Source organism: Alligator mississippiensis, chromosome 15, assembly GCF_030867095.1.
Source record: "Alligator mississippiensis isolate rAllMis1 chromosome 15, rAllMis1, whole genome shotgun sequence".
In the NCBI taxonomy this organism is placed as follows: Eukaryota; Metazoa; Chordata; order Crocodylia; family Alligatoridae; genus Alligator; species Alligator mississippiensis.
This window is the reverse complement of record NC_081838.1, coordinates 18,066,625-18,091,533: the sequence shown is the minus strand read 5'-3', so window position 1 is coordinate 18,091,533 and position 24,909 is coordinate 18,066,625. Positions and strand designations below refer to the sequence as shown.

Below are 24,909 nucleotides of genomic sequence, written 5' to 3'. Positions count from 1 at the left end.
CTCTGAGCTTTTGCCTCTGCCCCCTGATGCTGCGGATCCCAGGGAAAGGCTGCCGTGACTTGACGTGCACGTGTGTATATGTACATGTGTGCGCCGCTACCCTCTACTGGCTAGACTCACAACTGCTCAGCTGTGTGTCCTAAGCCCCATAATGATTGGGGATTCTCCTTGAGTGCTTGGTGCCAGGGTCCCGGGCTTGTGGAGACGGGCGAGGAGAAGCTGAGGGACATCCCGAGCAGTGGTGTGAGGTCTTGAGCGGTATCCTTTCTTCCATGCTGTGGTTGGAGCAGTGGATGCAGCCTGGTGTGGCTGGACCATGCTGTGGACTTGTGGTGTGGGTGTCCGGGCGGGTTTATCTGCCCAGCTCTGTGGGTGTGGGCTGCAGCTCGTGCCGGCTGTTTTGAGCTCCCTCAGGTGCATCTGGGAGGCAGGAGAGGTCCCCTTCTCTCCCATGGCAAACATAACACCCCCTTCCCCCCATCTCTGGCCCCAGGGAACCAAACGCCATCTGGAAACAGCAACATGATTGACACGCAAGTGCCACCAATGCCCCGCAAGACGGGCAGTCGATCCATCTGTCACGGTGGTCGCAAGCAGCAGCCAATTTTCTGGGCCTGCGCTGCCTGGGAGGGAAGCGTGGGCCAGTGGTTAGAGCACATCTCTAGGACTTGGGTTCAAGTCCTTGATTTGCTACAGCTGCCTGGATGGACAGGAATACGTAGGAGTCCAACTCCTATGGGTCCCCAGGGGACTTGGGCACCTCAGTCTTTCTGCATCTGGCCGTTGATCTGTCTCTGCCTTCATTCCCCCCAGCTGTATGACAAGGCCTTGCTCCCTGGAGCAGCGCGGCGGAGGGAGAGACCGGGAGGGGTCAGGCTGCGTTAGGCTCTGAGACACCAAACAAAGAGAGGTCGGGAGCCGCGTCAGGCTGGAGCCAGGCAGAAGGCCAAGGGAGCAGGATGCCTTATGATTCAGAGAGATGGCATCGTGTACAAGTGCCCATGAGGTTTTTCCTGAGCTACAGCTCATTTGATGGGATGGTGGGAGGGCATGAAAGCATCCATCCACCCCCCTGCCTGGAGGAAATCTGCGTCTATTCTTCACAAAAAGCCATTGAGTTCCCTTTGCAAAGCGGCATTGAAATGCAATGTGCCATTTCCCTGCGGTGGCAACGGAGACACACACACACACGCACACACAGAAAAACACCTCTGTTGCTTTAGGATTTTGGCGCGGGGGAGTGAAGGGTGAAAGCAGATCTCCCCTCCCTTTGGCTGCCATCCCTCTTCAAGTGGGCAGCAGAAACCTGACTAATTACACCCCTCCGTTCCTCAGTTTCCCCTCCTTCAGGGCCTGCCATCCTGGACAGGTGGAAGGGGAAAGCTCTTTTTGCAAGACAGGAAACCTGATCTGGTGGAAGAGACCCACATGGGCGGGTAAGCGGCTGCAAGGAGGCACCAGCCTTTTTTTTTCTGGCTCTTTTAAATTTGAAAAAAAAAGGGGGGGGGGGGCGGGAAAAATCCCTTCCTCCACCCCCCTCCCTTCCCCATTTGTTTTCTATAGCTGAATCCGGTTTCCCACCTCCCTTCATTTGGCTGCTTCAATGGACTCTCCCAGGGTTGGTTGTGTGTAGAAAGCTGCTGTGCTGATGCTCATTCTGGTACCCACGAGCTGTTTTCTTCCTGGATCCCTGGCAGAGCATCTTTCCCGGGCGCCTCGGAGGGCTGCGGCCAAGCAGGTGGTGAACTAGGTAAGGGAGAGAGAGAGCGGTGCCTTGCGTGCAAGCCGGGCTGCTTGATTTGGCCTCGTCCCTTGATGGGAGACGGCAGGGTTGGGGTTTTTTTTCTTTTATTTCCTTCCTTTCCCCTTGGTGTGGCCATTTTGTCCTGAAAAACCTTGCCTCTAGCATCACTCGTGTGTCTTCATTGCATCCTGTCATTCTCTTCCCAGCCAGACATCTGCACCTGAGATGTCCTTTTTATATATATATATATATATATATATATATATATATATATAGACACACACACACACACACACACACACATACATACATATATATATATATATATATACACACACACACACACATACACGGGGCTAATTTGGGATCTGCCTGCAGGGAGGGTTGTTTGTCTGGCGCTGGTAGAAAGAGGCACCAAAATGTTTGCACGGGGGCTATGGAAGGGGGTTGGAGAATGACCTTGGGCACCGTTGGTTTGGGAACGAGCTTTCTCATGGCGACATGTTTTTGCCTTTTGGAGGAAACGCGCTGAAAGAGCGGAGACGGTCTTAGACGGTCGGGCTTTCAAAGGTGCCGGGAGCAGCTGGGGGTTCAGGGCATGTCCATGGGGGAAGAAGCTATGATTTTAAAGCAGAGAGGAGACACGGCATTGATGGGTGTCTCTGACATGGTGACAAAATAAAAACCCCATCGATGTGTTTAGCCCAAGGCACATTTAAGGTTTCAGCCTGGCAGTGGGTTTTGCAGTCGCAGCATCACGTTCATACGGCTCCAGGATCCTGGGGGAGATTGGACCCTTGGAGGACAGAGTCCGTGGGCTTTGGTCTTGGAAAATCACACGTCGGTCTGGGTTTGGGGGGAAAATCCCATCTGTTTAGCCTCAGATCCGAGGAGAAGGGAGGCTTTGACCTTGCTCCATATACATCTGCTTCCACCTCCCGCTCCCGTCCTTTTCTCCCCCACTGAGCACCCTCGTGCGTCCAGGCCAAGGGAGCGGCTCCCTGGATGTGGCACTGGAAGGGGGCTGAAGGGACCTGAGCCTGGCGTGGGCTGGATCCCAATGACCTTGCCACCAAAGAGACAGGCCGGGACGCTTCCCTTGGTTGGTTTGCCCGTTCCCTCGGAGAGGAGAGGCCGGTTGGGGTGGTCCGAGACCACCGAGGGAGCGTGTGCTGCTACACCCCGCTCCGCTCATTGAGAAATCGGCTGTGGGGATCTCCCTGCCGAAGGGAATCGGGCACACGGCAGGCGTAGGGGTCGCCGGGCATGGCCTGGGGCACGTGCCAAGCCCTTCTCGGCTGACCGGGCGAGCGATCCCCCCGGTGCAGCCAGGGAAGGCTCCCATGGGCGGGAGGCTGCGTCGTCAGCCATGACTCTCAGACAAGCTAATTTTAACTCCGGCCCCGTCTCTCCCTCCTCCCTCCCCGTGCGCCCGGTGCCATGTCACTTCTCTCCCGCCCGGCTCCTTCTCCCTGCCCTTGCTTGTGCCCCGGGGGCTTGGCGCAGTGATGGGTCTGGTGCCTTTGCCCTCAATGCGGGTCCTGCTCCCCCCTGGCCCCTCCATCTCAAAGCCAGGCTGCGGGGCCAAGGGCTGCCAGTTTGGGAGCTTCGTGCCAAGGCCTTGTCTTGGTGCCTGCGAGCAGCATCGGGGGCTGGAGAGGAGAGCGGGGCAGTGGCTGGAGCGTGGCCAGGGAGCCAGGACACCTGGGATCTCTGCTGTGACCTTGGGGGGGGGGGGGGGGGGCGTCTTTTCTTCCCTCCCCCCCGCACAGGTTGAAGTTGCCACGATGCCGCCCCTCGGAGGAGAGAGGCCGTGGGGAGCTGGAGGCCTGCTGCCTGGGTGACGTCTCTCCCCTCTGTGGCCCTGGCCATTGCTCCAGTCCCTGCTCTTGGCTGCGACGGGGAGGGGAGGGGGGTTGAATGTGCCCCCCGTCATAGCAGACCCCTCCTGTACAGGGTGCTCTGGCCAGCAGCACCCCCAGGTGTCTGGGTGCCTGCACCCCACATCTTGAGGAGTAACCTACACCCCCATCTGCATGCCTGGGACTGCAGCATCATCACCCCCCACCCTGGCCTTGACCTTCTGGGGCACGGCCCCGACATCCAGGGCCCCTGGGACCCGCCACCTGCGGGGCTTCCCCCCCAAAACCCCTTCCTGGCCTCCAGCTTGGCTCCTGGCCATGCACCCCTGCCCCCTCCCCCACCGCTGACCATCTTGCTTGGCTGGGCACAGCTCCCCTGGGGGAGAGGGGGGCAGGGGGCACCAAGCCCTGAGGAGATCCCGGGCGACAGAGGCCTGAAGCCAGGGGGGTACTAGAGCCCCCCACGGCGGGGATTATGGGGCATGACCCCCAGGCCCTGCCTAGCCCAGGGAGTCCTGACTGGGGCTGCAGGGAGGGGCCTGGGGGTGCCTCTCCTCTCCCCTCCCCTCCCCTCCCCGCATGTCTCCAAGCTCAGGGCTAGGATCTGGGGCTCATCCGACCCACAGCAAACCCACAGTCCCCTCGAGGGGTCCTTGGCAGGGACTGAAGGTGTGGCAGCCACAGCAAAGACCCTGGGGCTGGGGGGCTCAGCCCGCGGGCAGCAGGCTGTGCCAGGCCCTGCCCATGGCTCCTGGCAGCTGGGCCCAAACCTCGAGCTGCTCCTTTAATGGGCCGCGTTGTGTCAGGTGCTGTAGGCATCACGCCAGTTCTTCCCCAAAGAGCCTGCAACCCCACCAGCCAAGGGGATCAAGGGAAACTGAGGCACGGAGGTGGGAAAGGGACAGGCTCCCTGCCCTGTCCCCTCCCTGGCACTCGGAAAAAAACCCCACAGTCTCGGCTCTCGAAGCTGCTGGTATTGAGGTTGGGGTCGTGATGCCGGGGTCCACTGGCCTCTATCCCTAACGGGCTCTGAGCTCGCTCTGATCGTGCTGCCGGGTTATTGGCTGCTGCACCCACCCCAGACTCAGCCGCATTCCTGCAGCGGAGACCCAGCAGAGGCCTGTTCACCTGGGGCTTTGCTGACCTCTTGACATGCAGAGGTGACTGGGGAGGGACGGCTGATTGGGGGCACCCGAAGGAGGAAGCTCGACCCCATCCTATGCCTTGAAACTGCTTTAATATCCAGCAGGTAAAAGCAGGCAGTGGGCATTGGCTGCTCAGCCTGTAGCTCCCTCATGCCCAGACTCCAGTGTCAGAGAGCGGCAGCTGGAAGCAAGAGGGACCTGGGTCTGAGCAGGATTTTCCCCCTGTTCCTCTCTCCCTTGCAGCCTCCAGCATTTAGGGTGCAGGAAACTCTGGTGCCAAGGGTGTGCCCCTCTCTTTCGTGCTCAATAGCTCCCAGTGCCCCTTTCCTCCCAGCCCACATCCGGTCCCTTTGGGATTGAGCAAGTTTATAACAATAATGCCAATTGTCGGAAAACCATCGCGAGACTCGGGATTTCAAAATCAAAATAATCCCAACCCTCAGACCTCCGGATTTTCCCAGCTGGTTAGTGGAGGGAGAGGGTGGGGGGAGACGGAGGCCCCCATGGTGAGGGAGGGAGTGGAGCAGGTTAGGGCTGGATGGGCCCCGGGGCTACCCCATTCGCCCCTATCCTGCTCCTGCCCCCACTCCCACCCTCACCACAGGGGCCTCGATATTCACCCCACTGCCAATCAAGAGATTACGTGCCAATCTCTTGATTTTTTTGAGTTTGTCTCATGATTTTTGGCACAGTGGGGTTGGCAAGGCTGTTCTCATGAACACCAGGCAGTTCCTTTCCACCCCACATGGACTTCAAGCCCCGAGGTGCGGTGGTAGCTAAGAGGGCAGCCAGGTCCCCCAGGGGAGTGCACGCATCGGGGGGGCATCAGGGATGGCAGAAGGGGCACGGTCTCTGCATTGGATATGCCCAGACCCTCCATGCTGGGGCTGCAAGGGAGCGAGGAACGGGGGAAAACCCTGCCCAGACCCAGCCACTCTCTGCTCTCCCCGTGGCGCCAGGTGCTGCACAAACCACCGTTTCCCTTCCCCGCAGCCATCAATTCACCTCTGCCTTCCCTCCCCTTCTCCCAGGCTCAGCCCCTGCCGCGAGGAGCCTTGCCCAGCCGCCCCGAGCCCGGGCCACGCGAATGGGTCAGGGGTCAGTGCCGTGGGACGCCGCCCGGGCCTGAGTGGCTCCTGGAGCTGCCTGCCAGCGCTTCTTGCCCTCTACCCGCCCACCTGCCCGCGGTAGTGCCCGCACCACCATGGAGGAAGGCTACCGAGACCGGACGGCGTTCATCCGTGGGGCCAAGGACATCGCCAAAGAGGTGAAGAAGCACGCCAGCAAGAAGGTGGGCCGGGGCGTGGACCGCGTGCAGGATGAGTACACGCGGCGCTCCTACACCCGCTTCGAGGAGGAGGACGACGACGAAGACTACCCGCCCCAGGACGGCTACTACCGTGGCGAGTCGGCTCCAGATGAGGACGGCGCCTCCAGCGATGCCACCGAGGGCCACGATGAGGACGATGAGATCTATGAGGGCGAGTACCAGGGCATCCCGCGTCGCGACTCGCTCAAGGGCGGTGACGGCCCCGATGCCCCTCCGCCTCCCGCCAGCACCTTCCAGGACTTCGAGGACACGGAGGGGCAGCGACGGAAGGATAAGGAGGAGCTGGCGCAGCAGTACGAGCTCATCCTGCAGGAGTGCGGCCACGGGCGCTTCCAGTGGACCCTCTACTTCGTGCTGGGCCTGGCACTCATGGCTGATGGCGTAGAGGTCTTTGTGGTCGGCTTCGTGCTGCCCAGCGCCGAGAAGGACATGTGCTTGTCGGACTCCAACAAGGGCATGCTGGGTGAGTCGATGGGGCGGGGGAGTGAGGCCTTTGGGGGGGGCGGAGTTTCCAGGGGGACTATGGCAGGAGCGGGGCCAGGTGAAGAGCAAGGCATACTGGGAAGGGGGCGGGGGGTGTATATAAAGGCGGTTCCAGGTCCCGTTGGTTGTGGTGGTCTCACACTTGGGGCACTGCCAGCTGGGTTGACACCCTGCCACACAGGGCTGGCACGGGGGAGCTCCCCCAGCCCTGGCGTGTTACACGGGGTTGCTGTGTATGATGGGGCTGGCGTGTTACACAGGGCTGGCGTGTGCAGTAGGGTTGGTGGGTACGGTGGGATACCGATGCAGTAAGAAGCCATGGAGCCTGGTGTGCGTCTCCGCCAGGCTCCCTCCCCTTGTACCTGCTGCTGTCACCAGCATTCCCCGCTGCCCCCAGTTACCCAGTGTCTTTCTCATACTAGGAACCAGTGCCCTCTTCCAACTGGGAGCTGCCCAGCCCCACTCCCCTGGCATCTGCCCAGCCCAGGGCAAGGTCCAGCTGTGCCAAGGGGAGCCCTGGATCCCCAAGCAAGTGCCCCCCTTGCAATGGACCCTGGGGAGGAGGGGTCCTTGCTGCCCCCTGCTGGTGGCTTTGCACTGCTCTGCTCTGTGTCATAGCCTCTCTACTGCTGATGAGGAGTCTCAAGCTCTAGCACTGTTGTGAGGAGGGGGAGTTTGCTGTGGTGCCAACCATGGAGGGGTTGGATCTTGTGGGGGACAGGCTAGGGAGGGGGCAGGGTGATTGCCCCTGCTCATGGATGGGGAAACTGAGGCACAGGCTTTGCCTCAAGTCTCAGCAACAGAGGAAGGAGGGGAACCCAGAAGCCCTCCTCAGGGCTCCTCACAGCTTTTTCTACAAGGATGTGTTGTGATCCCCACATGGGGAAACTGAGGCACGGGGCCAGATGATATCCCCAGGTCACCCCGTCGGACTATGACAGGGCTGAGGGGCCGAGTCTGGGTTCCCCAGCCCTGGATGAGGGCTCTAACCATTGGGAACCTTGCTGCCTCCCAGAATCCTTTGCACCATTGCTTGCAGGGAGCAATGCTGCTCAGGGGAGGGTTTTTCTCCTTTTCTGAGAGCTGATCTCTGGACTCCTGCGTCCTCGCCACCTTGCAGAGGAGGGTGTGGCCTAGGGGTTGGAGCAGGGCACTGTGCCTTGGGCTCCCGGGTTCTCTTTCCAGCTCAGAAGGAGGAGTAGGAGGGAGAGGTTGAAGGCTCGGGACTCCTGGGTGCTCTGGGAGGGCTCCTCCTTTCCCAGGCTTTCCAGCCGCCAACTCCCTGGTGCCTCCATATCCCCATCTGAGCAGTGGGTGCTAGTGCCCTGCCCCTGCACCAGGAGAGCCAGGAGCAGCGTGGGACATGGCTGCCAAGTGCCAGAGCCCTGCAGAGGGGCTAGGCAGCCCGCCATGGGCTGGGGGAAGCCTGCCGGGGTCCGGCAGAGGGTCAGGAAGGAGCAGGCTGCAGGGACTCCGTCAGCCTGGCAGAGGGAGGGGCTGCGCAGGTGGGCTCCAGGCCCCTGGCTTCCCCCATCCCATGATGCCCCCGTCCCCAGGTCAGGGGGAGGGGGGCTTTACCCTTGCCTCCTCCCTCCCTGGAAGCTGAGATCCAGAGTCGAGGAGCAGTGCGGGGCATTGGGCAGGAAAGCCAGGAGTCCTGGCTCCCAGTGCCCCCTATCAAGCACTGCCAGAACCTGGGCCAGATCCCGGGAGATCCCCCCCACCCCCTTCCCTGTCCCCCCAAGGCCTTGTCATTGGTCCAGCACCTTGTCTGGGCTAGTCTGGACTGGAGCTCTGTCCCTCCAAGGCTGCTGACTCTGCTTCGCCCATGCCTCAGTTTCCCCACACTAATGGGTGCCTTCCCTTGGTGGATCCTGGGATAGCCGAGGCAGGTGGGGCTGATGGCAGCCTGTCTCCGGGGTCAGGAGCTGCCCAGCTCCACCACTGACCCCGCCCCGCTTGGCCGTGGGCCTGTCACTTAACTCCCCTCTCCACCCTGGCCTCCCTCCTTGTGCTGGGGAGAGCGGCACCCCTGAATGACCATGGGGCTGCGCTGAGCGTTGCCTGTGGGCTGGGGGCAGGGGACTTGCTTTGCTACAGAGAGGAAATGTGGCCTGCCCGGATGCCTGGGTTCTCTGGCAGCCCCACTCTGTGGCCAGGGCAATCGTCTCCCCCCGCACTGGCCTGTGCTGGCTCCCCTTCCCCAGCCAGCCCTTCCCTGGATGGCTGTGCTCTCACATGGGGCTTTTCACCCCCTAATCCCTCCAGGAGGCAGCCTCTGGGTTGGGGGGTGGGAGATGGGGGTCCAAGGGGGCAAAGGGATTTGCCAGGGTCCATGAGTGAGTCAGTGGCAGAGCTGGGAGTCCGCTATCCCTCCCCTCCCCTGCACACAGAAGCGTCTTGGGACTGCTCGGATCCAGCGGGGGACGTGCTGGGGGGTGGATCTTCAAGGGGGGGGCTGTGCCTTGCATTTTGGGGGCTGGGCTAGGCGCTGACTCATCCCCCCCTGCCGTGATCACTGAGCCCGTGGAAATTGGGCTGGCGTTATCTGCCTTGGCCAGGGGCCCCCCAGGCTCCGCGCTGCCACAAAGGGGCTTAGCCAGCATTAAGCCCCTATGAAAGACTCGGAAGGGGTTTAGGGATGTGGGGGGTGGGAGCCTGCCCCAGCTGAGGTGGGGGGGTGCTGGGTTTCGTGGGAGGTCTCTGAGCTCTGGGCCAGCGCAGGCCGCACTGCGGCATGGCGCCCGCCCCGCCCCGCCCCTGCCCGCGGCACTGCTGCAGCCGCCCCCCCACCAATATCCTGTCCCCCCAGCTCCCCCCAGTATGGGCTCTGGTCCCCTCCGGGCTGAAGACGATTATCCCGGTGCTGTGGGAAGCCAGTGCCTGGGGAGCAAGGGGCTGGGCTGAGCCCCAGCAAACTCGGTACAGGGTTTTGACTGCGAGGGAAGCTCACATGGGGTGCGTAGGAGGTGTGCAAGGGGGCACGGGTGTGCAAAGGGGACGTGTGTGCACATTCGTGGGGGGCTGGCGTGTGCGTGCATGTACAGGCCAAGCTCGTGTGTGTGTGTGCAGGCTGAATGTACACACAGAGGCGTGTGTGTACATGCATAGGCTGAGTGTGCACATGTATGTGTGTGTATACATGTGTAGGCTGAACGTGCATGTGTGCGTGGGTGTGTATGTGCTGGCCAAGCATGTGCACACGGGCGTGTATGCATGTGTGCGTGCACTGAGCAGATTTGGCAGGATCCGGCCTCTGGGGCGCTCAGTCCACACGGCCTTGACAGCAGCTGCCGCGTCGATGCTCCTGCACGTCCATCACTGGTGCCTGCCTGGGGGTGGCATCGGGAGCCGGAGCGGGGACTCATCCTGCCACACAGAGGGCACAGAGCCTGGCATGGGGCTGCGGTCCATTCCCCAAAGCCGGGCATGGGGGTGGGGGCACAGGGGCTATAACCCGTGGCCAGAGCCCTCTGCTCTGAGGCTGCTTTGAAGCAGCCCGGAGGCTGCTCTGCTTTCACCTGGGGAAGCAGGCAGGGGTTCAGCCTCTCCATTTTGGGGGGCCCAAAACCCCCCCAGAGCCCCCACGCAACTGGTCCTGCCCCCGGCCCCTTGGCCCAGAGCTTGCCCCCTCCCCACCGCGCGGCCTGTCACCCAGTATCAGGCTGACGCAGAGTCCTGTGACCGCGGTGCCAAGGGAAATGGAAGAAGGGATAAAAATAGCCGCAGCTGCTTCGCGGGAGATCTGCCTCCCGGTCCCCCCGGCCTCCCGGTGTCCCCTCTGCTCTGTGCTTTGAGGGTCTCCAGCACCGGGGGGTCTGTGCTGAGCTGGGAGGCATTTGCAGGGAGGGAGCAGGTCCCAGCTGCTCCAGGCAGGGCTTAGGGGGAGAATCGGTCTAGTCCTAGGCTGGGATCCCTTGCGTGGGCATTGGGCCATGGAGCAGAGCCCCAGGAGAGAGAGATGGGAGCCCCTGCTGCCCCCAGGAGCTCCAGCCCCACCTGCCCCAGTGCATGGCAGGTCGGGGTGGGGGCTTGTCACCAGCAGGGGAAGGGGTCCTTTAAAGCCCAAAGACCCCGCTGCCCCCGGTCCAATTGCTGCAGCCATGAGAGACCCCCAAGGGATGTGACCAAGGCTGAGCGGACAGCGGTGGCAGAGCTGTTGCCGGTTCCTCAACCACAGAGGGGAGGAAGGGATCCCAGCAGCCTGAGGGCTTTCCCCAGAGGGAGCTCATTCCCCTGGGATGCCTGGCTCTGGGGGGGCTCATGGGAGCCATGAGGGATGGGGGCAGCCCCGTGTCCTGCCCCTGCCCCTACCAGCCCGGCTGGCAGGGTCCAGCAGGGATGAGGGCCATCTGTCCTCCCTCCAGACTGGCGCTGCCCTGAGCCACCTGGGAGAGGTCTCCGGGGCGAGCCTGGACACCTGGGTCCTCCTCCAGAGCCCAGGCTCTCCGGACACCTGGGTCCCTCCCTGATGTCCTGTTTCTCTCTCCCCCTTGCAGGACTCATTGTGTACCTGGGCATGATGGTGGGTGCCTTCCTGTGGGGCGGCCTGGCCGACCGCCTGGGGCGCCGCCAGTGCCTGCTCATGGCTCTGTCCGTCAACAGCGTCTTCGCCTTCTTCTCCTCCTTCGTGCAGGGCTACGGCACCTTCCTCTTCTGCCGCCTGCTCTCGGGTGTGGGGTAAGGGGGCCGCGGCACGGGGAGGCCTGACCCTGAGCTTGGGGGGCAAGGGGCCGGGCTGGGGTTTTATGAAGGCTGGCGGCTCCTGGGTTTCGATGCCTGGTGCTGCAGTGGCTGGAGATTCCCTGGCTGCCCCACTCGGGGGCACCTGGAAGCTGCTGGGAAGGGAGGGGATTAGGGGCAGGGGGAGCCCAGCTGGGAGGAAGGAGCTTGGGGGCTGCAATTGCCGATCTCTGCTGTGGGTGGGGGTCAGCCTGTGGGACTGAAAAGCCTGGGGCACAGGGGATCACAGCCCCCTTGGGAGATCCCAGTGTGGGTCCATCTCCCTGGGGGCGGGATGGGATGTCAGATGGGACCTGGGGAGACAGGACGCTTGTCCTGCCACATCCACGCCTGGCATCCGGGCTGCCCCCACCCCATCTGTGCGGCTGGTTGCAGCCTTCGCTGGTTCCTTCTTGAACCCCAAGCCTGGGCCCTGGAGCACGCGGCTGACTCGGCCCCGGGCCGCCCTGACCACCCTGTCCCTGCTCCCCCAGCATCGGTGGCTCCATCCCCATCGTCTTCTCCTTCTTCTCGGAGTTCCTGGCGCAGGAGAAGCGCGGCGAGCACCTCAGCTGGCTCTGCATGTTCTGGATGATCGGGGGCATCTATGCCTCAGCCATGGCCTGGGCCATCATCCCACACTACGGTAGGAGCCTGGTCCAGCCCAGCACACTTGGGGGCTGCTGTGAGCTGCCCCTCCAGGGCACTGCTGAGGTCTTCCCCTTCCCTTGGTTAGATTTGGCTAGAGATTCCCCACCCCCTTCCTGGCTGCTTTTGAGGGGAAAGTGGCTCTTTAAGCTGATTTGGGGGTATCTCTGCATCCCCCTAATTTAGGCACCCTTGGACTCCATCTCCCATGATGCACCATGATGGACTAGGCTGCAATGCATGCTGGGAGACCCCCCCAAAACCCAGGGGGAATGGGTGGGGGGGCCTGAAATTAACCCCACCGCTTCCTGGGCCTGGCCTGGCCTGTCCCCTCTGCCAGACCCAGGGGCTTTAGGCTCCGGCAATCCCCATACAGTGAGTTTGTTTGTCAGGTCTCGGGCCCTGGAGGAGCCCTGAGTGGGGGGGGCTGGGGGGAGAAGGGGGTCCGGCTCTCACCCCCCTGCTCCCCCAGGCTGGAGCTTCCAGATGGGCTCGGCATACCAGTTCCACAGCTGGCGTGTCTTCGTGCTGGTCTGCGCCTTCCCCTCCGTCTTCGCCATTGGGGCGCTCACCACCATGCCTGAGAGCCCCCGCTTCTTCCTGGAGGTACCGCGGGGCAGAGTGGGGCAGGCAGGGAGATGCCCCTTGGACAGCACAAGATGGGGGAGGAGCTGGCACCTTCATCTTGCCGGTCACGGCTGGTGGGACGGAGGGCAGAGAGCTGGTACAAGCTGGCAGGGGCTGAGGAGGGGGCAGGGCGGGTGGGTAGGGCAGGCAGGGCCAGTCTGGATGCCCCAGGAGGGTGCAATGAGAGCTGTGCCAGGAGCTGGTGGCATGGGGGACCCTCTTCATTAGGGTGCCTACACTCATGGTGGAGGGGGGGTGTCCCGGTGTTGCTGCCCCCCACCCCACCAGGCTGCCCATGCTCAGGCCACCTGGTGTCTTGCAGAACGGGAAGCACGACGAAGCTTGGATGGTGCTGAAGCAGGTGCATGACACCAACATGAGAGCCAAGGGCCATCCCGAGCGGGTCTTCTCGGTGAGGCTGGGGGGCTGGGGAGCCAGCCCAGGGGGATGGGGGGGCTGGGCGGGGGAAACTGAGGCACGGGGCAACAAGGCCACGCAGGGAGTCAGTGGCAGAGGTGGGAACCCAGTTGCAGAGCTGTGGGTCTCCCTCCTGCCTCTGCCCCCAGTGCCCACATGGCCCTTCTCCCTGCGGTGTAGCCCCGCCCCATCTGACCCCTCCCACCCTGCAGGTGACCCACATCAAGACCATCAAGCAGGAGGACGAGCTCATCGAGATCCAGTCGGACACGGGCACCTGGTACCGGCGCTGGCTTGTGCGGGTCCTCAACCTCTCCCAGCAGGTCAGGGGGCACCCGTGGATGGGAGACGGGGGATCCAGGCCCCACTTTAGCCCCGGGGCTAGACTCACTGATCCCCCCTGTCCCTCTCTCGCTGCCCCCAGGTCTGGAGCAACTTCCTGGCGTGCTTTGCCCCCGAGTACCGGCGCGTCACCCTCATGATGATGGCCGTGTGGTTCACCATGTCCTTCAGGTGGGCTGGGCTGTAGGACTGTGCGAAATTTCGCCAGCAGTTTTGTTTCGACTCGTTTCGAGCTCGAAACACCGAAATTGAAACGAAACAGAGAGCTTTGAAACAGCCTCGAAACTAAACGAGGCAAGTTGAAACGTTTCGAAATTTTCGAAACGTTTTGAGTTTCGAAGCTCAAGCTGGGCTTGCCTGCAGGGAAGCAGAAACTAAAGTAAGGAGGGGGAGGAGGAGGAGCGGGCAAGGAGTGCTCTCATTATTGACTGTGTAGCTGGCCGGTGACTGTCACCCTTCCCTGAGGTCCCTGCCAATCCCAGTGCTCTCGGGGAGAGATGGAAAAACTGCATAAAAGGCAGCACTGTTTGAACCGGCCTGCTTTCTGCCACGGTGTCAGTTGAGTGAGGGCACACCTTAACACACACACAGTGTCACCCATCCACGACATGAGTTTTGCCTATCAGCAGCTAGAGGGGCAGGGCCCCAGAACCCCCCTGCACTGATCTCCTTGAAACATGGCAGGCGTCATGCCCTCAGAAGGGGATACCATCCCTGCAAGTGTCATCCACATCAGGCCAGAAATGACGAAGTTATAGGCTGTTTCGAGCTTCCCCATTATAGCCTGTGGGCGAAATGTCGAAACAGCATCAAAACAGCGAAAGTGTTTCGACGAAACGGGAGAGCAGTTTCAAAGCAAAACGAAACGCTGTTCCGCCGAAACGCTAGTCGAAACAGACCGGTGCTGTTTCGCATAGCTCTCCTGGGCTGGGCCTGGGGGGGCTGGATCGGGGTGGAGGCTGGGCTGCCATGTCCCCCTGGAGCTTGTCCTTGGAGCTGAGGTGGCAGGGCCAGGACACCTGGGTTCCTAACCCCCCAGATGGCTCCTTACGGGGGCTCCGGGGACAGGGCCTGTGATGGGGATCCACAGTCCGACTGTCCGCAGGTGACGGACCCAGGGTAGGATGCCAGGTTTCCCTGCTCCCAGCTGGGCTGGAAGGACCCGATCCAGTGACAGCTGTGGGGACAAGTCTGGTCCCTTTCTCATGTCTCAGTTTCCCCTTATGAACAGAGCAGGTGGATGGGGAGAGCCAGGCTGAAAGTCTCCATTCAGGGGCAGCACAGCACAGTTACAGGGACAGCATCCCTATAACTTAGGAATCCCCCAAATGGCCTGTTCCAGGCTCTTTCCAGGGGACCTGAGTGCCCCAAAGCCAATTTTGCGCTCGTTTTCCTGGCAAAAGTCCCTGGTGCCTGCCCAGCCTGCCCCCACCACCCACCTTCCAGGCTTGGCGTAGGCCAGCAGTGAATTTGTACAGCTCCGAGCACCCCTCACTGAACCCCCTGTGCCCATTGCAGCTACTACGGCTTAACGGTGTGGTTCCCAGACATGATCAAGTACCTGCAGAGCATCGACTACGCCTCGCGCACCAGGGTCTTTGTGGACGAGAGGGTGGCACACGTCACGTTCAACTTCACCCTGGAGAACCAGATCCACCGGGATGGCAAATACTTCAATGACAAGTGAGATTCGCACCCCTCCGCGATCCCCACGGCGAGGGGGCCGGGGGGGATACAGGGGCAGGGTGCTGTGGGTGAGTGAGGTGCCAGGGAGGAGTTTTTTTGAGATTTGGGGTCCCCAATTAATACAAGATCCTCATGTCCCACCTTAGAGGTGCCCGTTGTGGGCATAGCTCCCCCCGTGGTCTGTGGCAACCACCAATGTGGACATGTTCGAGGGGGTTATTGGTCTCCCCATACCATTAGACTGCAATCTGGCTAATAGGGATGTGGAATTCAAGGGTGGGACTCATTGTCACTAGATGCAGTGGCAGCTGAGAGCATAGCCAGATTCACAGCGGGACTGGACCCATGCTCGGAGGAAAGGAGCATTAGGAGCTATTGAGCATGGGAGTGAGGGGTGCAGCCTCTGAATCAGAGCTTGTTAGACCTTCAGTGCTGGAGGCTGCAAGGGGGAGAGGAATGGCGGGGGTGGGGGTGGGAAGTATGCTCTTATGTCCTTACCCTACCATGGGGGTCCCCCCCCCACGGTCTCCACCTTCATCTCCCACCCCCGACAGGTTCATCGGCCTCAAGATGAAGTCAGTGATTTTTGAGGACACTCTTTTCGAGGAGTGCTACTTTGAGGACGTCACCTTCAGCAACACCTTCTTCAAAAACTGCACCATCATCTCCACCGTCTTCTACAACACAGGTACTGCCTGCCCGCCCGGCCATGCCCCATCTGGTGCCTTGTCTGTGCCAGGGGCAGCCATTAGGGAGGTTGTTAGTCATCGTATGATGGCAGCTCCTGGCTGCACCAGGTGCTGGACCTAACTAGAGTGAGATGAGCCCAGTTCTGGAGATGGGGACAGGAGGGGGAAACTAAGGCACGGGCAAGGGAAGCAACTCAGATCCTTCCCTGGCTTTGGGTTAAATCCCTCCCTGGGAGACGTTTCTTCCTGACCTCCTGACTGAGACCCTGGAGCATGTGGATGAATCCCCCTCACCTGACCCGGAGAGCTGTGCACAGCCGCCTCAGTCCACGCTGCTGCCCTCTGTGTCCTGGCCCCTCTACTGCTCCCGGCTGCTAGGACTTCTCCTTCAGCTTGATTTACCTCTGCTGGGGATTGTGCCTTGGAGCACAGAGAGGATTATGGGCAGCCAAAGGCAGGCAGGGTGGTGTGGCTGGTGGGGGCCAGTGCAGTCTGTGAGTGAGTGAGTGTGGCAGCAAACCTTTGAGCCCCCTGGGTGCTATTCCCTGCTCTGCCACTGATTCTCTCCATGGCCTTGGGCAATTCCTTGTGCATCTAATGGGAAGGGGGAGCATCTCACAATGGGCAGAGTCCAAGGGTCCACTAGCAAGGCAGACCCATCCCTCCAAGGCCTCCGTGGGACCGGGATCTCGGGGCTTTCCCTCCCACTCCCCCCATTTCCTGGGCTGGGAGGAACTCATCAGCCATGGAGTGGTGACTTAGTTGCACTGAATAAGCCCTGATGGGCTGCCGGGAGGAGCTGGGCACTGAGTGCCCCCACCACTGGCAGCTGGCACGGCTCACCCCCACCCCTGGCTGCTGAGTGGTAACAATAGGGATGACGCCCACCCCAATGCTGACTTCACCTGGAGCCAGTTCCCCCACCACACCACAGCCCGGCTACAGGTGCTCGGCTTCCATTCCCTGTTACACAGCATCTGTGTTCCACACCAGAGCTGGCTGCATTTCAGCTGCAGGGGAGGCAGGGAATCCCTATTACTATACACGATAAGAAGGGCTGGACACAGGCATGTTCAGCTTGTGGAAAAGGTTCGGAAGAGGGGACATGAGAGCAGTCTGCAAATCCCCACAGGGCTGCTATAAAGAAGAAGGAAAGCACCTTGTGTCTCTGGCCGCAGGGTGGAGGATGCAGAGCAGTGGCTGGAGGTGGCAGCGAAGCAGGTTCCCGTTGGATCTTGGGGGAAAAACATCCCTGTTGGAGCAGGGAGGACCCGGGGAAGCTGCAGACTCTCCGTCATTGGAGGGGTGCAAGGAGAGGGTGGGCAGGCACCAGTCGGGGATGATCTAGGCAGAGGGATGCCTGTGCTCTGCTATGGGGGTGCCCCAGGCTTCTGGGCTTTGCTTGTTGTTCCCAGCTTTCTGCTCCATGTGTCAGGGGGCTTTTAAGACTCCCTCAGAGGTGCTGGGTGTTGCTGCAGCCCAGGCTGGGGATAGGGACTGGGCTGTGCCCATGCTTCTGCTGGCACCAACCCCACAGGGTCCTGGCTAGAAGGTCTTGCCCCCCTGCTCAGGGTCAGACTGACACATTTGGGGCCAGGAAGGAATTTTATTGGTACAGACTTGGGGGAGGGCGGGAGGCTTTGCCTTCCTCTGTAGCGGGGGCACAGCCACTATCGGGGACCTCGTGAGTGTGCATTAACAACCTTTAATAGAAGCAGGACGCCGGTGGCTGCAGTCCCCCTGCTTGCTCCAGGGCAGGTTCAGGTGTGATATCTGTTGTCTGGGTTGATGGTAGTTTTACAAAGAGTTTAGATGATGGATTTGTGCAGGCTGGTTTGGCCAAGGCTGGTCCTGCCTCAGACAGGGGGTTGCACTCCTCTGGAGGTCCCTGTCAGCTCTGCTGCTGTAGGATTCACCCCAGAGCTGGCTGCATTTCACCAGTGGAGTGGGCATCATCCCTGATGTTACACACCATCCCTGTTACACAGCAGCTGTGTCCCACCCCAGAGCTGGCTGCATTTCAGCAGTGGGATGGGCAGTTGGGGACAGTCCCTAGGCTGCATCTCAGGGGGTGGGCTGAGGGGGCTGGGAGGGGGCAGGGGCAGTTGCTCCCAGCCTGGCAGTGCCTCCCTGTGCCCCCCAGACCTGTTCAAGTACAAGCTCATCAACAGCAGGCTGCTAAACAGCACCTTCCTGCACAACAAGGAGGGCTGCCAGCTGGACTTCAGCGATGACAACAGCGCCTACATGATCTACTTTGTCAGCTTCCTGGGCACCCTGGCCGTGCTGCCCGGCAACATCGTTTCTGCCCTGCTCATGGACAAGATCGGGCGCCTTCGCATGCTGGGTAAGGGGCTGGGCTGGGCACCCCCACACTCCTGCCTTGATTCCCCCTCTCTGGACCCTGCTGGGTCCCCTGGGGCTGGGGGGTGTCCCTGCCCAGTATGGATATTGCAGTTGCCCCCCTCCCTGGGGTTTAATTACCCCTCCCCCCGGGGGCCAGAATTTGTATTGCAGCTGCCCCACAGGGGTTTTTAGCTGCCCCTGCCCCCTGGTGGTCAGTGCGGGTATTGCAGTCCCCCCCCCCCAGGTGTTTTATCTGCCCCTGCCCCCCTGGTGGTCAGAATGTGCATTGCAAATACCCTCCAGGGGGGGGTTGAACTGCTCCTGCTCCCTAGTGGTCAGTGTGCATATTGCAACTGCCCCCCCAGGGGTTTTAGATGCCCCGCCCCTGCCCCCCTGGTGGCCAGAATGGGTATTTGCACTGCCCCCACCCTGCCACCCTGGGTTTTTAGCTGCCACTGCCCCCTGGTGTCCAGTGCAGGTATTGCAACTGCCACCCCCCACCTGGGGGGTTTTAGCTGCCCCAGCCCTCTAGGAGCCTGCATGGATATTGCAGCTGCCCCTGGGTTGATGAACGGGAGGCTTCTCTGCTACAAGCTGTGCCTTCCAGCTTGGGAAGGCGGGGGGCAATTGCCCCGTCCCTGTGCTGATCAAGGGTGGGGGGAGCGGGCTGCAGAGGCGGGTGGAGTGGGAACAGGGGGAAGAAGATGCTGGGGGGTCCTGAGCCAGAGTGAGGTAGGGACCCCCTCCCTTGCAACCCCAGTCTGAATCCACCCTCCCTCCCCACAGCCGGCTCCAGCGTGATGTCTTGCGTGAGCTGCTTCTTCCTGTCCTTCGGGAACAGCGAGTCGGCAATGATCGCCTTGCTCTGCCTCTTCGGCGGGGTCAGCATCGCCTCCTGGAACGCCTTGGACGTGCTCACCGTGGAGCTCTACCCCTCCGATAAAAGGTGCCTGCTCCTCAGCCCCGGGCTGTGCCGGGCAATGTACGTCCCCCCCAGCCTCAGGCCCTGGGAAGCATCATGATGCCCCTTTACAGATTCGTAGCACGTCCACACCTGCGGTCCCTGCATCTCCTAAAGGAGCGAGGAGAACTAGAGAAGGGTAATGAGGATGATAAGGGGCTTCCCTAGGAGAGACTGGGGGCCAGGGCTGTTCAGTTTAGGAGATGCTCAGGGCAGGAGAGAGAAGGGCTGACAAAATACTGAAGGGCGATGAGAAAATCAGTAGGGATTGAGCACTGACCGTCTCTCCCCACACAAGAACGATGGGTCCCACAATGAAACCAGTCGCCCGTAGGTTTAAAATGAACGCCAGGCCATTCTTTTTCACCCAGTTTGATCTCACATCTGCTCCATTTGCTGCCTGGATTTCAAGCTTCAGATTTTTCCAACTATTTAGCTGAATTTCAAGAACAATTTTTCCAACCGTTTTGTGGAATTAAAGCGTGGGACTCGTCATGGTGGAAGCCGAGAGTGTGGCCAGATTTGAACCGGGACTGGACATGTTCTTGGAGGAAAGGGGCATCAGGAGCTATGGAGCAGGGAGTGAGGGGCACGGCCCCCAAATCAGTGCTCCCTGGATCCTAAATGCTGGAGGCTGCAAGGGAGAGAGGAACAGGGAGGGAAAGTGTGGTTAGATCCAGGTCATTCTCCCTCTCCCTCCACTCTCTGCCCCAGGAGACAGGGCAAGACTGACCTATGGTCTGAGCGGCCAATGGGAGCTCTGATGTTATGTATGTTCATAGATATCCAGGTTGTAGCCGTAGAGGAAAAAGGAATCCAAACTTGTGGCAGAGTTGTTACCTTTTATTAGACCAACTTGATGTTTGCAACAAAAAATAATTATTTATTTGCAAGCTTTTGGGCACAGGCAGCCTTCATCAGGCATAGGAGAATGCAAAGCCTGTAATGTGAATTTTAATTTCTACCTAGGAGAACTTTTACAGTCTTTGCAATCTCCTGTGCCTGATGGAGGGTGCCTGTGCCCGAAAGCTTGCAAATAAAGACAATGTTTTACAAATATCTAGTTGGTTCAGTCAAAGATATCACCTCTGCCAGTTTTAATTCCTCATGTCTGTTCTTAAGAAACAAGTGACTCAGCTATAGGCTGAGGACTTCAGCCAGGGGAAGGAACCCAGGAGTCCCAGCACCCAGGCTGATGCCAGCACCGCTGCCCCCAAGGCCGGATCCAGGCCACTACAGTCCTGCTGGACTTACCCCCCTCCCCGCCCCGCTGCCCTAACCACGTGTCTCTTCCAGGACGACGGCCTTTGGCTTCCTCAACGCCCTCTGCAAGCTGGCGGCCGTGCTGGGCATCAGCATCTTCACCTCCTTCGTGGGCATCACCAAAGCCGTGCCCATCCTGCTGGCCTCAACCGCCCTGGCGCTGGGCAGCTCCCTTGCCCTGAAGCTGCCCGAGACCCGGGGGCAAGTGTTGCAGTGAGAGGGGTGGGGTGGGGGGTAGGGAAGGGGCCATGTCCACTGCGCCAGCACCCCCCCCAGTCCCTCCACCGCCCCCCACCCTGGGGAACATAGTCGTTAGACACTGTGAAACGTCTTGATTCCCCTGCCATGTCGCCGAGGGGGCGGTTTATTTTTTCGGTTGCTCCCTCTCCCCCGCCCCCTCCCCTTTTCGGTGTCATTTATGTGTGTGTGTGTGTGTGTGTGTGTGTGTGTGTGCGTGCACATGTGCGCGTGATGCTGCTCATTTGTGTCCGGGGGGGCAGGGAAGGACCCTCAATGAGGGTCGTGATGGCAATAGCCCTGCTAGGTCGAGCAGGGGGTGGGGTGGGGAGAGACTTGCCGAGACCACCCCCCCACCCTAGAGCTGGCGGGGGGTGGAGAAGGTGTGATCACATGCATGGGTGATCCCTGAATCCTTCCAATGGGATCCACTAGGACCTGAGGGGGGAGGTCTTGTCAGCAGTGAATGGAGCCCCTGGCTGGCGGGAGCGCAGGGCTGGGTTAAGTCCTTGTCGTGCCTCAGTTTCCCCAGCTGGTGGTGGAGGCAGCAAAGCCTGCGGTGGGGGCTGCAAGAGTTGACCCCAAAAGCACTGCAAGCTGCTGCCAGGTGATGGCTCCAGGGTGGGTGTTAATGCCCCCCTGCCCCCTGCTTGGGGGGGCGGGGTTAGAAGCACCCCCTGGTTTCAGATGCCCCCTGCAGGCAGAAAGGGGAACTGTGCCTCTCTCTCCCACCTAATTAGACCCAATTAGCTATTCTTATTGCAAAGCCATTGACCCAGCTGCCCCCACTGCCTCCCCCACCCTCCTTGGTCTTTTTAACCCTTCGTCCTCGTAAGGGCAAGGGCAAGACTCCCGGCTCAGCAGGGATGGGGCCAAGCCTGGGACCGGGGGCTGGTGGCTTCTAGTCTGGGAAGCCGCTGATTCAGCCTCCTCCCAGCAGGGCTCAGCTGCAAATAGTGGGGGCAGGGTGAGGGTCCTGCTGTGCTCTGGGATGATGTCAGCACTGGGCAGTGATGTCACAGCTCTGTGAGCCACTGCCATACTGGGCCTGGGGGTGCAGCAGCTGATCATGGAGAGCGGTGTTGCGCCTTGGGTGCCTGCTGGCTTGAGTGATGCCCTGAGTGGGGCCTAGAAGGTCGTGAGTTTGAATCCTACTGCCCCTTGTACCCCAGTTTGGGGGGAAACTATGGGTGACTGGGGTAGAAATGAGCTGCTTTTCAGCCAGCTGCCGGCCCTCGGGGTGGTTACCCTGGAGAAGTGGGGTCAGACTCCTGGCAAAGTGGGATCCAGGAGGGCTGGGGTGGTGGGCGAGGGCTCATTTGCAAAACAACAAGCACTAATCGTCACACCAGGCATCCCTCACTCCAGATGGGGAGGGGGGAGTCTGCCACTTTGCCCAGTTTAATAACTGGCTCTGTCATCTTGTACCGGCAGCAGGGCTTAGTGCTGTGACACACTCTCATTATTAATCTAATGATCAGTGCCCAAGGCCTGTGATCAACGCGTAGCAGCAGCCCCCCGTATGGAGCGGGCCCTGGTGCACCAGGGCTGTACACACCTGCCGGTTGCACACGGGTTGACTGGAAAGGGCCTGATGCTGTTTTGAAGCCAGCCAGGCTGGGGCTGGGGGGCTCTAAAGCATCTTGCTGCAAAAGCTAAGCCACGTGTGCATGCGTGAGCATGTGTGTGTTGTGGGTGGGCAGTTTTTAGCCCCGATCTCTTCCCTGTGGGTGTTACCTCTGACCACAGCCTTCTCCCCTCGCTGCGGCGCAGCTTGCAATCGCAGTGCTACTTCTCTCCAACTCTCAGCCTTTTTTAGGGTCCCCCTCACCCTGACCTGTTAAAAGGGCGAGAAGCCCAGTGGCTTGGGTGGGTAGAGAGAAGCCCAGATCTCACCCCCAAAAGGCATCGAGGGCTTCACTTGTACCGAAGCACAAGCATCTGATACTTCTTGCAGCACAAAACAGGGGAGAGCTGGGTGGCTGGTGGGCACAAGAGGAGTCAAGGGGCAGAGCTGGGCTTCTAACCCTGATCTGCTGACTCTGAGGATGGGCATCCCTTTGCCACGACTAGTGAGTTAGGGGACCCCTGAACAGAGGGGAGACAAAAGCATCTCCTTTTCTGCTGCTCCAAGCACCAGCCTTGCAATTGGGCTGCTGCTTGGTGACTTAATTGAGGTGGGGGCAGAAAAGCAGAGGGAACATGCAGCTCAGGTCCAGCTTCCAGGAAAGGGGGCATGGGCTGGGTCCAGCCAGGGCTTGCTCAGATTTCATACCAGACAGGCATGCCTTGAGGCTGGCAGCAGGGTGGAGGGTGTTGATCTGTTTGCTGTGGAAAGCTAGTTGGAGAAAGCCCATCCCTGCCCGGGCAGCTCCAAGTGTGCCATGCCCAACCCCTGCCAGCTGCAGTTAAAAAGCACAAGGGCCATCTCCCAGTGCCCTCAGGACCCTCAGCAGAGATCTGGGCTGGGGTTTCCTTCTAGAGACCGGTCCCAGTCTGAACCCACCCAAACTGCACTGATGCAGTATGGACGCAAGTGGGGGCAGCATCCGGCCGAGACAGGAGCTCCTTAGCCTTGCATCTCCCTGTCCCTGAGCTTCCTTAAGGAGAAGCAATCAGCCCCGGGGAACCTGGAGCCAGGCTCTGATCTCAGGTCTGTGGATGGAGAGGTGGATCAGCTGTTCTCCACGGGATGCAGCTGCTGCCTGTTCCAGCTGGGGTGCATCTAGAGAGGGTTTGAAGCACACTGATGTCCCCAGAGAAGCCCCCCAAGATGTTCACCCCTAGTGAGCACCCTCCCAACCCACTGCTGCCCACTGCCAATTAATACCCCGTTCCCTTTAATACTCATGCATTCTCCTGTAAGACGCTAGAGAGATTCACTCTGCGCTGCGGCAGCACTGTTGCACTGGAAAAGAGGGGAGGGGAGATTTCCATGGGGGGCTCCCAGCAAGTACCAGGGGAAGGTGGTGGCTTCCAAGAGCTGAGTGTGAGGTCTTACCCCCTCGATCTGGCGTGACAAACCCACAGCCGTTGGAAAAGCACAAATCAGGCAAACGAAGAGCTGGGCCCAGTCGCTGGGCTCCAGCTAGGAGGTTGCCCACACATGGGAGGGCTGGGGTTGCTAGGAGGTTGCCCACATACAGGGGCAACCATGCCTCCAGCTAAGACAGGGGTGGGCAAAATGCGGCCCGGGGGCTGGATGCAGCCCCCCCAGGCCATTCTATCCGGCCCGCAGAGTCCCTAAAAAATTTAGAAAATTAATATTTATCTGCCCTGGGCTGCCTGTCGTGCGGCCCTCGATGGCTTGCCAAAACTCAGTAAGCAGCCCTCTGCCCAAAATAATTGCCCACCCCTGAGCTGGGAGGTTGCCCACATATGGGAGGGTTGCCCCACAGCCATCCTGCAGCCTCTCCAGCCCTCCGTGGGGCAGGAGGACAAGCCCCTCAGGGTCTAGTCACAAGCACAGCTCCAGAGAAAGGTGTCTAAATCCCCTGGGATGCAGCTTGGGTCACCTTGCCTGGGGCAGTGAGGGGTTCCCCAGCTGATGTCAAGCACAGCAATGCCAGCCACCCCTCTCTGACAGAGGCTGGCCAAATCCAGGACCAAGCCAACCCTGTGGCCCCAGGACAGGCTGCTCCCCTCCCCGCCATGGCTTGGGGATGCCGTGGCTGGAGCCTGGGGTGTGGTGTTGGGAACAGCTCACGAGCTGAGTCCAGCTCTGCCTGACCCAGAGATCTCACCCTCTCCACACAGCAAGGGAGAGCATCTCTGTAGTAATACTGCCCGTCCTCGGGGCATCTGGGCTCAGGACCCCGGGGGACATGACCTGCACAGAAAGCACAATGTTGCAGGGGGGGCAGCAACAGATCTTGGGCCTGGAGCCCCCCAGCCTCTCAACTGCACACACTCCCCCTGGAAAGCTCTAGTGGAGAAGAGACCCAGGGACTTGCCCCACTGGCCCAGACCCCCTTGCACTGCGATCAGTGCTGGTTTGATCTCACCCCCCAAATACAGGACTCCCCCCCTGCCAACATCAGCTTTATATCTTGGGGGTCTCCCTCTAACCCCCCGTTGCAAACAGTTCCATCCGTCATGCCCAGAGCTGTTCAACCAAGTGACTCTCTGTCCAAAGCAATCAAAACCGTGCGTCCTACATCCTGTTCTTTTCTTGGTCCCTGTCCCCTTTCTCTCATTCTTCGGTGTAGCTGGTCTTTTTAAGAGAACATCCGTAGTACGTCTGTATGCAAAAAAGGAAAAAAAACCCCAACAACAAAAAAAACCCCCAAACTGTGCTGTGGTGTAGTTTTTAGATGTTTGTAAAGAACAACCGACCAATCAACAACAAAAAAAGTACAAAAAAAAAAAAAAAAAAAAAGCAAACTACTAATTCAGCTGTGGTCTTTG

General features: G+C 60.2%; 1 protein-coding gene across 1 annotated transcript; it reads left to right on the top strand.

The window, feature by feature from the left end:
- The first annotated feature begins 1,549 nt into the window (after positions 1–1,549).
- On the top strand, positions 1,550–24,885 carry SV2A (synaptic vesicle glycoprotein 2A). Its single transcript, XM_059718006.1, has 13 exons — positions 1,550–1,750; positions 5,783–6,544; positions 11,064–11,244; positions 11,781–11,932; positions 12,407–12,540; positions 12,884–12,973; positions 13,191–13,301; positions 13,403–13,491; positions 14,839–15,003; positions 15,561–15,694; positions 17,839–18,042; positions 18,828–18,987; positions 20,299–24,885. The coding sequence occupies exons 2-13, from the start codon at positions 5,956–5,958 to the stop codon at positions 20,480–20,482; spliced, it is 2,193 nt and encodes a 730-aa protein (XP_059573989.1). The 5' UTR covers positions 1,550–1,750; positions 5,783–5,955; the 3' UTR covers positions 20,483–24,885.
- Positions 24,886–24,909: the final 24 nt, after the last annotated feature.

What these genes read in the sequence shown, in the direction of transcription:
- SV2A (XM_059718006.1), top strand. Translation starts at nt 5,956, where the DNA reads ATGGAGGAAGGCTACCGAGACCGGACGGCGTTCATCCGTGGGGCCAAG. An exon ending in GGCCATCATCCCACACTACG is followed by an intron (nt 11,933 to 12,406) that starts GTAGGAGCCTGG and finishes CTGCTCCCCCAG; the next exon opens with GCTGGAGCTTCCAGATGGGC. An exon ending in GGCAAATACTTCAATGACAA is followed by an intron (nt 15,004 to 15,560) that starts GTGAGATTCGCA and finishes CACCCCCGACAG; the next exon opens with GTTCATCGGCCTCAAGATGA.